The 11,677-nt window shown below is 52.8% G+C and overlaps 1 protein-coding gene across 1 annotated transcript; it reads left to right on the top strand.

The window, feature by feature from the left end:
• Window positions 1-784: 784 nt before the first annotated feature.
• LOC135441847 (olfactory receptor 14J1-like) lies at window positions 785-1,717 on the top strand. The gene has a single exon (XM_064701404.1). It carries the CDS (start codon window positions 785-787, stop codon window positions 1,715-1,717), a length of 933 nt encoding a protein of 310 aa, XP_064557474.1.
• Window positions 1,718-11,677: the final 9,960 nt, after the last annotated feature.

The raw sequence follows: 11,677 nt of genomic DNA, 5'->3' as shown, positions 1-11,677 counted from the left end.
GCCAGGGGTGCCCAGGGCTGTGCTGAAGAGCAGGGTCCGGCAGCCCAGGGCGCTGTGCTGGGGCAGGGACACTTCTGCTGCTGCCAGGGACAGCTCTCAGCCAGCCCTGGCAGCTGCTCCCAGTGCTGGGGAACAAGATCTGGGCGGGGAGTGAGAGCTGGTAAGCTTGGAAGTGTTCTCCTTCTGTGGTGAGGATGCTGCATTGCTCAGGACTGCTCCCAGCATGGCATTTTACTGCAGAAAATGTCCAAATAGCTTATACATGGAGCACAGCAAAGCAGAAGCTGCATAAGAGGGAAAATCCTGCATTTTTAATGTAATGCTGTGGGTTGCCTGGATGGGAAATCGCACATATGTATTAACCTCTCTTTTCAGAATGGTATTACAAAAAAACCAAACAAAATCTCCCGGATCTGAATAAACCAGGCAGTGAAAGAAATTACCACAAGACCTCTTAGAGGCAGCATCACTGTCGCTTTTCCAGCCTCCTTGGGGTTGCTCTGATGTTGCCATCAGAGCCTGCAGAGCCAGAGCTGCCCCTGGGCAATGCCTGTGCTGGGAGGGGTCTGCAGGGCAGAGCTGAGCCCCCAGGACTGGGCTGGGCTCTGGCAGCACTGACAGGGCCCAGCCCTGGGCACAGGGAAGAAGCTGCTGGCAGGGACAGCCCTTGGCAGGTAGTGGGGGGAAAGTGCCCCCAGGCTGTGCTGGGATATTTGAAGTCCTCTCCAAGCCCAGATATCCCATAATTTCTTTTTTTACAGATCACCATGTAAAGACAGCACAAATGTCCAACAGCAGCTCCATCAGGCACTTCCTCCTGCTGGCATTGGCAGACACACGGCAGCTGCAGCTCCTGCACTTCTGCCTCTTGCTGGGCATCTCCCTAGCTGCCCTCCTGGGCAATGGCCTCATCATCAGCGCCGTAGCCTGCGGCCACCACCTGCACACGCCCATGTTCTTCTGCCTGCTCAACCTGGCCCTCAGCGACCTGGGCTGCATCTGCACCACTGTCCCCAAAGCCATGCACAATTCCCTCTGGGACACCAGGGACATCTCCTACAAAGGATGTGCTGCACAGCTCTTTTTCTTTCTCTTCTTTATTGTGGCAGAGTTTTATCTCCTGACCATCATGTGCTACGACCGCTATGTGTCCATCTGCAAACCCCTGCACTACGGGACCCTCCTGGGCAGCAGAGCTTGTGCCCACATGGCAGCAGCTGCCTGGGCCAGTGCCTTTCTCAATTCACTGCTGCACACAGCCAATACATTTTCCTTGCCCCTGTGCCATGGCAATGCCCTGGGCCAGTTCTTCTGTGAAATCCCACAGATCCTCAAGCTCTCCTGCTCAAATTCCTCACTCAGGGAACTGGGGCTAATTGCAGTTAGTGTCTGCTTGCTATTTAGCTGTTTTGTGTTCATTGTTTTCTCCTATGTGCAGATCCTCAGGGTCGTGCTGAGGATCCCCTCTGAGCAGGGACGGCACAAAGCCTTTTCCACCTGCCTCCCTCACCTGGCTGTGGTCTCCCTGTTCATCAGCACTGTCATGTTTGCTCACCTGAAGCCTCCCTCTCTCTCCTCCCCATCCCTGGATCTGGCTGTGTCAGTTCTGTATTCAGTGGTGCCTCCAGCCCTGAACCCCCTCATCTACAGCCTGAGGAACCCAGAGCTCAAGGCTGCTGTGAGGAGACTGATGACTGGGTACTTTCAGGAACATTAAACTGCTGGTCAATTTCTTCAAATCACTTGTAATAAAACTAGTTTTTGATACTTCTTGTTGGTTTCATTTTGGAGATTTCTTTCCTTTGTTTTAGTTTTTCCATTCTGTCCACAAAGAAACATCATTGTTTGTGCCATTTCTCATTTTGTTTCTCTCCACCTTCCCTGTGGCCACAGACTGTGTCAATGGGGGACTGCACTCTTGGTGTATTTAAAGGAAGTAAAGGATGTCCCAGCAAAGTTTTCTGCAGAGATGCCCTTTTGTTGTCTTCTCTGGAGCTGCAGCAGCAATGTCTGTGTGCAGAGCTGGGGGCAGATCAGTGCTGGCACCTCAGCCCTGCTCCTGCTGGCCACACCATTCCTGAGCCAGGCCAGGAGCCACTGGCCTTCTTGGCCACCTGGTCACACTGATGGCTCATGTCCAGCCTGCTGTCCATCAGTCCCTGCAGGTCCCTTTCTGCCTGGCTGCTGTTCAGCCACTCCATCCCCAGCCTATAGCACTGAGGCCAAATTGCAGGGCCTGGTACTTAGATTTTTTAAACCTGAAATTGCTGGATTCAGCCCCTCAATCCAGCCTGTCCAGGTCTCTCTGCAAAGCCCTTCTATGCTCCCACAGATCAACACTCACATCCAGCTTGGTGTCATCTGCAAAGATGTCCTAGGTTCCAGGGGGCCCCTCAGTGTCACAATGGCCTCTTGGTTACACAAGGCCCTGCACTGTCACACTGTTCTCCTTGGGTCCATGAGACCATGCAGAGCAACAATGGTCTCCTTGGTTCCGTGGGACCCCAAAATGTGACAGTGGACTCCTTGGTTCCATGGAGCTTCACATGTTCTTGTTGGTGCTGCAGTTTCACAGAGGCCCCTTGGTTCCATGAGGCCCCAGAGTGTCACAATGACCCCATGGGTACATGAGGTCCCACACTGTCACCATGGTCTCTGTAGTTCCACAAGTCCCCTCAGTGTCACAATGGACTCCTTGTTTCCACAAGGCCACACAGTGTCACAACGTTCTTCCAGATCCCCTGAGGCCCCCTTGTGTCACAGTGGCCCCTTGGTTACACAGGATCCTGCAGTGTCACAATGTCCCCTCGGTTTCATGAGGCCCCGCAGTGTCAGAATGGCCCCTTGGTTCCACTGGGCCCTGGAGTCTCCCAATGGTCTCCTTGGTTTTGCAGTGTCAAAATGGTGAAACCCCTTGGTTACACAAGGCCCTGCAGTGTCACAATGGCCTCTGTGGTTCCACAAGGACCCAGAGTGTCACGGTGCATTGCCTCGTTCCATTTGGCCCCAGAGCACAGCAGTGGACCCCTGGTTCTATGGGGCTGCACAGTGTCACCATGGTCCTCTTAGTTCCATGAGGCCTTGCAGTGTCACAATGGCCCCGGAGTGTCCCAATCATCACAGAGTGACAGAATCAAATAGGCTGGAAAAGACCTTTAGGATCATCAAGTCCAACCAATGCCCTAATACAGCCTTGTCACCCAGACCATGGTGCTAAGTGCCACTGGAGAGGGACAGTGACTCTGCCACCTCTCCCTGGCCAGCCCATTCCAATTCTCACTCACCCTTTCTGTGAAGAACTTCTTCCTATTGTCCAGCCTGAACCTCCCCTGGTGCAGCTTAAGGCTGTGTCTTCTTGTCCTGCCCTCCAGCAGATCCACACTCACACCCAGCTTGGTGCCATCTGCAATTTGTGAATGGTGGACTCAATCCCCTCACCCAGATCATCAGTGAAGATATTAAACAAGACTGGGCCCAACACAGATCCCTGGGGAAACCACCAGTGCCTGGACACCAGCTGGGTGCAGCACCATCCCCACCACTCTCTGGGCCCAGCCTCCAGCCAGCTCTTAAATCTCCCAGTGAGGAGGGAACCTGCCCAAGCTGTGGGCTGCAGCTTTTCCAGGGAATGCTTTCAGAGACAGTGTCAAAGGCTTTGCTGAATTCCAGGTACAAAACATCCACAGCCTTTCCTGCATCCACAGGCGGGTCACCAGGTCATAAAAGGAGACCAGGTTGATCAGGCAGGACCTGCCACTCCTAAATCCACGCAGGCTGGCTCTGACCCCTCGGCCATCCTGTGGGCGCCCTGTGATGGCACTCAAGGTGATCTGTTCCATAACCTTGCTGGGCACCCAGGTCAGGCTGACAGGCCTGGAGTTCCCCAGATCCTCCTTCCAGCCCTTCTTGGGGATGGGCTCACACTGGCACCTCCAGTCCTCTGGGAGCTCCCTGCTGAGCCAGCACTGATGGTAAATGATGGAGAGCAGCCTGGGGAGCTCATCTACAGCTCCCTCATTGCCCTAGGATGGATCCCATCCAATCCCACACACCTGTCAGCATTTGAGTAGCTCAGCTGGTCACCCACTGCTTCCTCCTGGATTCCAGGGACTATTCTGCTCCCTGTGCCCATCTACCAGCTCAGGAGACCACTTGTCCTGAGGATATCCTCTCCTAATATTGAAAATTGAGACAAACAAGGTGTTAAGTAGCTCAGCCTTTTCCTTATCTTTGGTTACTATATTCTCCACTGCATCCAATAAAGAGTAGAGGTTCGCCTTATCCCATGTTTTGCTATTAGTTTATTTATAGAAACATTTCCTATTATTTTTCACAGAAGTGGCCAGGTTAAGTTCTAATTGAGCTTTCACATCTCAGCTTTTCATTCTGCATGACCTAACAACATCCTTAAACACTTCCTAAGTTGCCTGACCTTCTATCCAATGTTGATGCTTCCCGCTTAACATTACTTTCTTGAAATGTGTCCATCCTTCCTGGGCACCATTTGTTTTTAAGGGCTGTTTCCCTTAAAAAAATCAGTACCTGATTTGGTATTCCCCAAATCTGCCTCCTAAACAGGCCAAAGTTTGCCCTTCCTAATTCCAATGTAGAAGTTTTGTTGCTGTCCCTCCTTCTTTCACAGAATATTGAAAACTTGATTATTTCATGGTCACTGTGCCCCAGGCAGCCTCTGAGCCCCACATCTGCCACCAGCCCTTCTCTGTTTGTGAACAGCAGCAGACAGAGCTTTCCTTGGCAGTGGGAGTGCTATCAAAAATTCAGTAAAAGAGAAAACTCCTTAACCCCAGTGTAGCATTAAGAAGCAGCATTCTTTATTCAGCTGGATGCATGGGGGAGAGCTCCTCCCAAAGCTGTGCATGCTGAGTACAGGAGAGTTTCTCTTTATTTTCTGTATTTTGCATACATATTCATTGATTGTCCTGGACTAAACACACATGTGACAATCGTTTATTGAATATCATTAACATATTTCCCCTCCCCTTCACCCATGTCCTAGGGTCTCTCTGGTGGTCCCTGGTGGTCGTGGACCCCAATGTTCCAGTGGCCCTGGCTGAGCTGGCAGGACACTGAGGCTGCTGAACTTCCAGTTCCCCTTCTCACACAATGGGCACTGTGTGGTTTCCACAGGCCTGGAATTTTGGAGAACAAGCTCCAGGTGTCACCTCACCTGGTGGAGACAAATTATCATCTGGTACCATGTGGTCACAGAGTGGGTTGTGACATCACAGAGTGGGTTATGTGAGGTCATTGAGAGCTATGACATCATACACTGCCTCTGTGACATAACAGAGCCAGCTGTGACATCACAGGGCAGAGGTCTGATATCACAGAGCAGACATGGCATCACAGAGTTGGCTGTGACATCATAGACCAGCTGTGTGACATTGGAGAATGGGCTGTGACATCACTGAGCAGCTGTGACATCCCAGAGGGGCTGTGTGACATCCCAGCAGGGCTGTGTCAGGTCACTGGGTTGGTCACTCTGCCCCAGCTCCCCCTCACAGTTTCTCCCAACAACTCCAATGCTGTCCATGCCCAGCAGGGTCCCTGTCCCCCGGGATCCCCCCAGCCCACCTGGAGCCACAGCCTCCACCAAAGGATGTTCCACAGGATCCACCCCAGAGCCTGACAGGGGACAAGGGGCCAGGGCTGTGTGACCAGGACAGCAAGGACTGGGATTATCCAGGTCACTGTGGCCTGGGTTGGGTTGCCCAGGGCAGGAAAGATGTCTGGCAGCTGGAGCAGGGTCTGGGAAGGGCCCCAAGGTGAGGCTGGAGCCCTTGGGCTGTGAGCAGAGGCTGAGGGAGCTGGGCTGGTCCAGCCTGGAGCAGGGAAGGCTGAGGGGCTCCTCATGCCAGCCTGGCAGTGCCAGCCAGGAGGGGATGGAGAACACAGAGCCAGGCTCTTCATAGGGGGCTGGGGGGAGACAAAAGCCAATGGGTGGAAGGGGAAAGAGGGGAGATCAGCCAGGGCATGAGCAGATTAAATGAGTCAGGCTGCTTTCAGCATTTCCTCAACACCAAGAGCAGCCTGACCTTCCTTCTGCATCCACCACTGATAGATTTGCAAATCAGGAATTGTTTGAGCTGTTCTGTCCTCAGTCCAGGACAAGAATCCTGATACAAGAACTTAATTGTGTTTATATCTATCGCAGAACCACATTAGTCAAAAATTAATTTTAGTATGCAAATCAGTTGTGAACAGTGGACTCATCAGACATGCTGGGACATTGCACATAGCTCAGAAAAGAGGTTGTAATTTTGTGATTGTTATTTTAATGGTGTAAGTTTTATTAAGTTATATCCTGTTCAACTGTGGTCTGTTGGCTAGGTCCAGTGTGGGCTGGAGGGAGTTCAGATTTGCACAAGGCTGCTCTGAGTGCCAGCCTTGGATGGGGAAAATGGTGGGGTGGGGGTAGGGACAGAGTCTGATTGATTGTCAGCCATGAAAGGTCTTGATTTTCATACCCAGTCAAACTGCATGAGGAGGTACTTGGATTCAATGTCAATTGGAGATTGCACATTTCAATGAATTACTAGTAAAAAAAAATTACAGGACCTAAAAAATATTTTCTTGCTGTTTTTTAAATTCAGGGTGTTCACATTGAATTGGCTTCTGAAATCTGACTAATTAACCACACATTTGATTTGAACACTTAAATCAAATTATTCCCAGAAGCTTAGCTTGTTTAGCTGTTCTGAATGTTAATGAGCCCTGGGACACTGAATTCCTGCACTGAAGAGCTGAAGGCTGAACAAGCCTCTGGAGCAGGAAAATTCAGCAGCAGCCTCCAAGGTGCTGAGGATGTCAGCAGCCCCCACTGAGGCCATCCCTGCCCAGAGACCGTGGGGGAATGGGCAGACAAGGAGAGCGTCCCTGGGGCTGGGGCAGCACAACTCAGAGGCAGCAGCGGCTCCAGCTGGGAAATGGAGTGTGGAATGGGGCTGGGAAAGCCCTGCCTGGGCTGGGCCAAGCAGGACAGACAGGCCCTGACTTCCATCCAGTACAAAACTCTGTCAAGGAAATATTTAAAAGGAATTACAATTCTTTCTGTATTCTGATATGGACTTCCTGGAGAAACACCAACAAGAGATCCTCAGGAGCTCAAAACAACCAAACAGTCTTTACTGGTAACTTTAGAAAATCAGAGAATTTTTGGCAAAAGATTTAATATGACATTCAATCAACACAGAACACTTCTTAAAGCACTGACTTGGCCCATTCAGCTTCACAAACTCTAAGCTATTGGAACTTTACATTACTCAAATTTGCTAAAGGAGTGCAATAGAAGAAAAGGACAGAAAGAGAGAGAGGCAGAAAGGATACAGAGGAGCATAAACAAGGTACCAACTCCTGGATTCCAGTAGTGTTTAGATGGAAATTCCAAGAGCAGGTAGGGCCAAGATGTGTGCTTGCCTTGTGGTCAGCCTTCAATACCCCTTGGTCTCCCTGGGCCCTTCCCCCAGCTGGGACTGTGGGTCATTTGGTCCCTCAGGAGCTGGGCTGGGGCTGCAGAGGTGGCTGTGGAGCATTGCCTGTGCTGTGCCAGGGACTGGCAGCCACTGCTGGGCTGGCATAGAGGCTCTGGGGGGATTGGGGTTCCAGGGCAGGGGAGGGCTGGACCTGCCCCTTCCTCCCCTATTGGAATAAGATCCCAATATTACCAGGTAGGTTGTGCCTGGACTCGTCTGACCCCTGCTCCTGGGCCAAATGAGGCAACTGTGGTGTTTCACCTCAGAGACACTTTTGGCTGGCTGGATGGTGCAGCTGAGCACCGAAACAAATCCAGGCTTGTAGAAACTCAGTTTGCCTCAGGTGGGAAGGTTTCAGGCTAAGGTGAGGAGGAAAAGGAGACAGATTCTGCCAGAGGGTTAATATCAAGAGTTTATTCCATGGTTACAGACGTCTGAATCTTAGGTAACAGCTCCAACAGAATCCCGAACGCATGGCCTGAGTGACTTTTTAAGCTCCGGGGGGAGGGGGAGGGAAGGGACAGGTGAGCCACCAACCAGGTGGGAGGGGCAGGGTCTCAGGGAACGATGACACCCAGACAGACCAATGACCACTGGGCACAGGGGCATCTTTTGAAGCTGACCAACCACACGATGGCCTTGCTGGAATGTTAAGATTGATTGACAGCCCAGCAGGGGGCAAGGGGGAAGGGGAAGGGGAAGAGAGATATTGCCACACCTGGAAAGGGGCTGGGAAGTTTAAAACAGGAATTGCAACACACTGCAACACTCCCCACATATGAAATGTCTTGAGCCAAGAAACTCCTCCACTCTGTCACAATAGGGAATACTGGAGGTGAAATCCCAATTCTGGCCATGGGCACCTAGATAAGAAGGACAGTTCTTTTCCTTAGAAATGAAAGCCCCGGTTCTCAGTAAATTTCTGGTTTGATTGTTTGGATTCTGTTTGGTTTTGTTGTTGCTTTGTTTCCCTGGTGTGCCTGAAGTGTCCAGTCAGGAGCAGAGTGACTCTTGCCAAGGAACTTTGTGCTGCTGTCCCTTAATATTCAATCTGGTTTTTGCTGCTCCCTTACTGGGGATTTTTTCAGCATTCTCAAGGCCTCGTTGGTAGCACGGTGAAGGAGCCCTGGCCCAGGCTCTGGCCCTGGGGGACACGGGGACGCTGCCGGGGGTCCCTGTCCCCCTGTGCCACCCCCAGGGCCCCGGCCCCCTGTCCCCGTGTCAGGCTCTGGGGTCGATCTCGTGGAACATCCTCTGGGGGAGGCTGCGGGGCCGGGGGCGGGGGGACCCAGGGGGACAGGGGACCCCGCTGTGCACGAGCAGGGTTGGACTGCTCTGGGGGGAGCTGTGAGGGGGGCCGGGGCAGAGTGACCTCCCCAGTGACCTCACACAGCCCCTGTGATGTCACACAGACATCCTCTGATGTCACACAGCCCCTGTGATGCCACACTTCCCCTGTTATGTCACACAGCCCCTGTGATGTCCGCCTCCCCCTGTGATGTCCCAGAGCCAACTCTGAGACGCCACGCCATGATGTGATACAGCTGCTCTGTGATGTCGCAGAAGTCACTGTGATGTCTGAAAGTCACTCTATGATTTCACAATCTCTACTGTGATGTCACAGCCTGCTCTATGATGTTACACAGCCACCCAGTGTTGCCACAGCCCACTCCCTGATGTCACAGAGCCACCTTCTATGATGGCAGGATCTGCTCTATGGCCTCAAACCCTACTCTATGATGTCACAGCCAGCTCTGTGATGTAACAACCCCCCTCAGTGATGTCACAAAACCCTCTCTGTGATGTCATACTGACACTCTGTAAGGTCACAGCACATACTTTGACCTCACTGCCAGCTCTATGATGTCATGCAGCCATGCCATGATCTCACAGCCTGTTCTGTGATGTCACACAGTTCCATCTATGACACTGTAGCTGCTCAGTGACCTCACACAACAAACTCTGTGATGTCACAGCCCAATCTGTGACCTCACACAGCCCACTCTGTGCTGTCACACAGCCCCTGGCTGACATCCCAGCTGCTCTGTGGCTCTGTGACACAGCCACAGAGGTGCTGCTGTGACACAGCCCCCTCTGTCCTAGGGGGCCATCCCACAGTCCCTGCCAGTGCTGAGCCCCTGTGAGCTCTGTCTGTGCCCTGCTGGTGTCCCTGAGGGGCCCTGGCAGTGCCCCAGCCCTGCTGGGCTGTGCACAGGAGCTGCTCCTGGCCAGAGCTGTCTCTCTGCAGCGCTGCCCTTGCCAGGAGCTGCCTCTGGGCCAGGAGCCCGGCCCAGCTCAGCAGCACAGACACAGCACAGGGACTTTAATGAGCCTCTGGGGCTTTGGTGCTCTTTGCATCAGACTCAGTGCCTCACAGTGTGCTCAAAAACTTCTCAAAAACTCAAAAATAAATTGAAACACAGAAGTTTTCTTGAAGGGTCCCATTGAAGGACAGGACCGAGAAAGTGTCTGCAGGTTCCAGGTAGAGCAGAACACTGGTGGCAGTGATGACAGGTGGGGACAAGCGAGGGAAAGGTGTCTCTGGTGCTGAGCAAACCTGCGCCTCTGTCCCTGCAGGCTGTCGGCATCCCCCGGCTGCCCCACCTGGCTGGGCCCTTCCTTTGCTGACAGCTCTGCCTCCTGCCTGCCTCTGCCTGCCCACACAGAGCCTTGGGCTGCTCCAGGCTCCTGCTGGGGACGTGCTCCACCACAGTCCTGCCCTGCCAGGGAAATTCCTTTCTGCTGGTGTTGAGTGTGGGCCTCTCCAGCTGCCCGTGGTGCCATTATTTCCTCCTCATGCTCATATCCTCCAGGAAGAAAAGCTCCAGCCTGACATCACCATTCAATCCCTCCCAGGCTATTCCCTTTCAGTCCTCAGTATCTACTCCACTGACCACAGAGGCCGCAGACTCTCCCTGCTGATTTTGTGATGAGGCCTCCAAACCCCATTCTGGGAGATTTTTGAGTCCTATCCAAGGTCTGTGAAAAGGGAAAAATAGCATTCGAAGTTATTTTCAACTAAATCCTACAGTGATAGAAAACAGGTCAGTATCTTTAAACTGAATGGGGACAAATTAACATTTGTTAGAAAGAGGAAATATTTTACAATTATAAAAGTGGCAGGAAACTGCAGCTGTTTTTCCAGAGAAGTGGATTCCCCAGCCCTGGAATTGTCCAAGAGCAGGAGATTTGTGTAGCCTTGCCCATTGAAACCCTCTCATCCCCAGTGACAGAATTCCTGTAGTGTGGGTTCTCTGATGTGCTGCGTGCCCTCACAAGGCTTCTGGCCAGAATGTCTGCTGAGGGCAGCCAGGCTGCTGCAGGGGCAGTGACCTCACAGCCATCACCATGGCAGCCCTGTCCCCTGGGCCTGGCTCTGCCCTTTCCTCTGCCCCTGCCTTGGCTCTGCTGCCATGAAGAGTTTTGTCATTAATATCTTGTCCCCAAGGTGCTGGGGCCAAATGGATTCCCAGTCAGGCTCCTGAAGCAGAAATGTCTTTTCAGAGCCCAGCCAGGAATGAGCCCTGAGGCAGCAGCTCTGCAGTGGTGGCCACCAGGCCGGGCTGCCAAGGGAGGCTTCTGGCCATGGCCTGCAAGCAGCTGCTGCTGCCAAGGTGCCTTTGGTGCCTCAGGCTCTCCCTGGCCCAGCTCCCAGCATGGCACTCTGCCCTTGTGCCCGAGCCCTTCCCTGTGCTGGGGCTGGCCTGGGGCTTTTCCTGCAGCGGGACCTGCCCTGCTGATGGCACAGGAAAGGCAGTTCCTGCTGGAGCAGGAGGCTCTGCCTGCAATGGGCTCCAGCAACTCCAGCAAGGCCCTGTTTGCAAAGCCTCCAGTGGGAAATGAAGGAGGGGAGTCACACTGCTTTGGGAGTGAATAAAGCTGAAACCAGCCTGACTCCTCCATCTCAAAGTTCAACATCCTCAGAGGGAGCTGATACTGTGGCAGAGCTGGAAAAATCTCCAGAGAAGGGAACAACCAAGTGACACCACTGAGAGCTTCTGCAGAGCTGCTGAGCTGGCCCAGCCTGGGCACATCTGACTGACAGGGCAGCACCTCAGACTAGAAAAGCCCCATCCCAAATTTTAATGGCAGCATCTCCTGACATTTCCTTTCTTGATGGGTGTGGGGATTCCTCCAAGTGGTGGGGACACCCTCAAGGTCATGCTCCAGGTTGAGCCAAAGGG

This window comes from Zonotrichia leucophrys, unplaced genomic scaffold (assembly GCF_028769735.1).
Source record: "Zonotrichia leucophrys gambelii isolate GWCS_2022_RI unplaced genomic scaffold, RI_Zleu_2.0 Scaffold_584_31506, whole genome shotgun sequence".
NCBI classification, from domain to species: domain Eukaryota; kingdom Metazoa; phylum Chordata; class Aves; order Passeriformes; family Passerellidae; genus Zonotrichia; species Zonotrichia leucophrys.
This window is presented reverse-complemented; position numbering and strand designations above follow the sequence as displayed.

Coding starts and splice junctions, on each gene's coding strand:
- LOC135441847 (XM_064701404.1), top strand. CDS start 785: ATGTCCAACAGCAGCTCCATCAGGCACTTCCTCCTGCTGGCATTGGCA.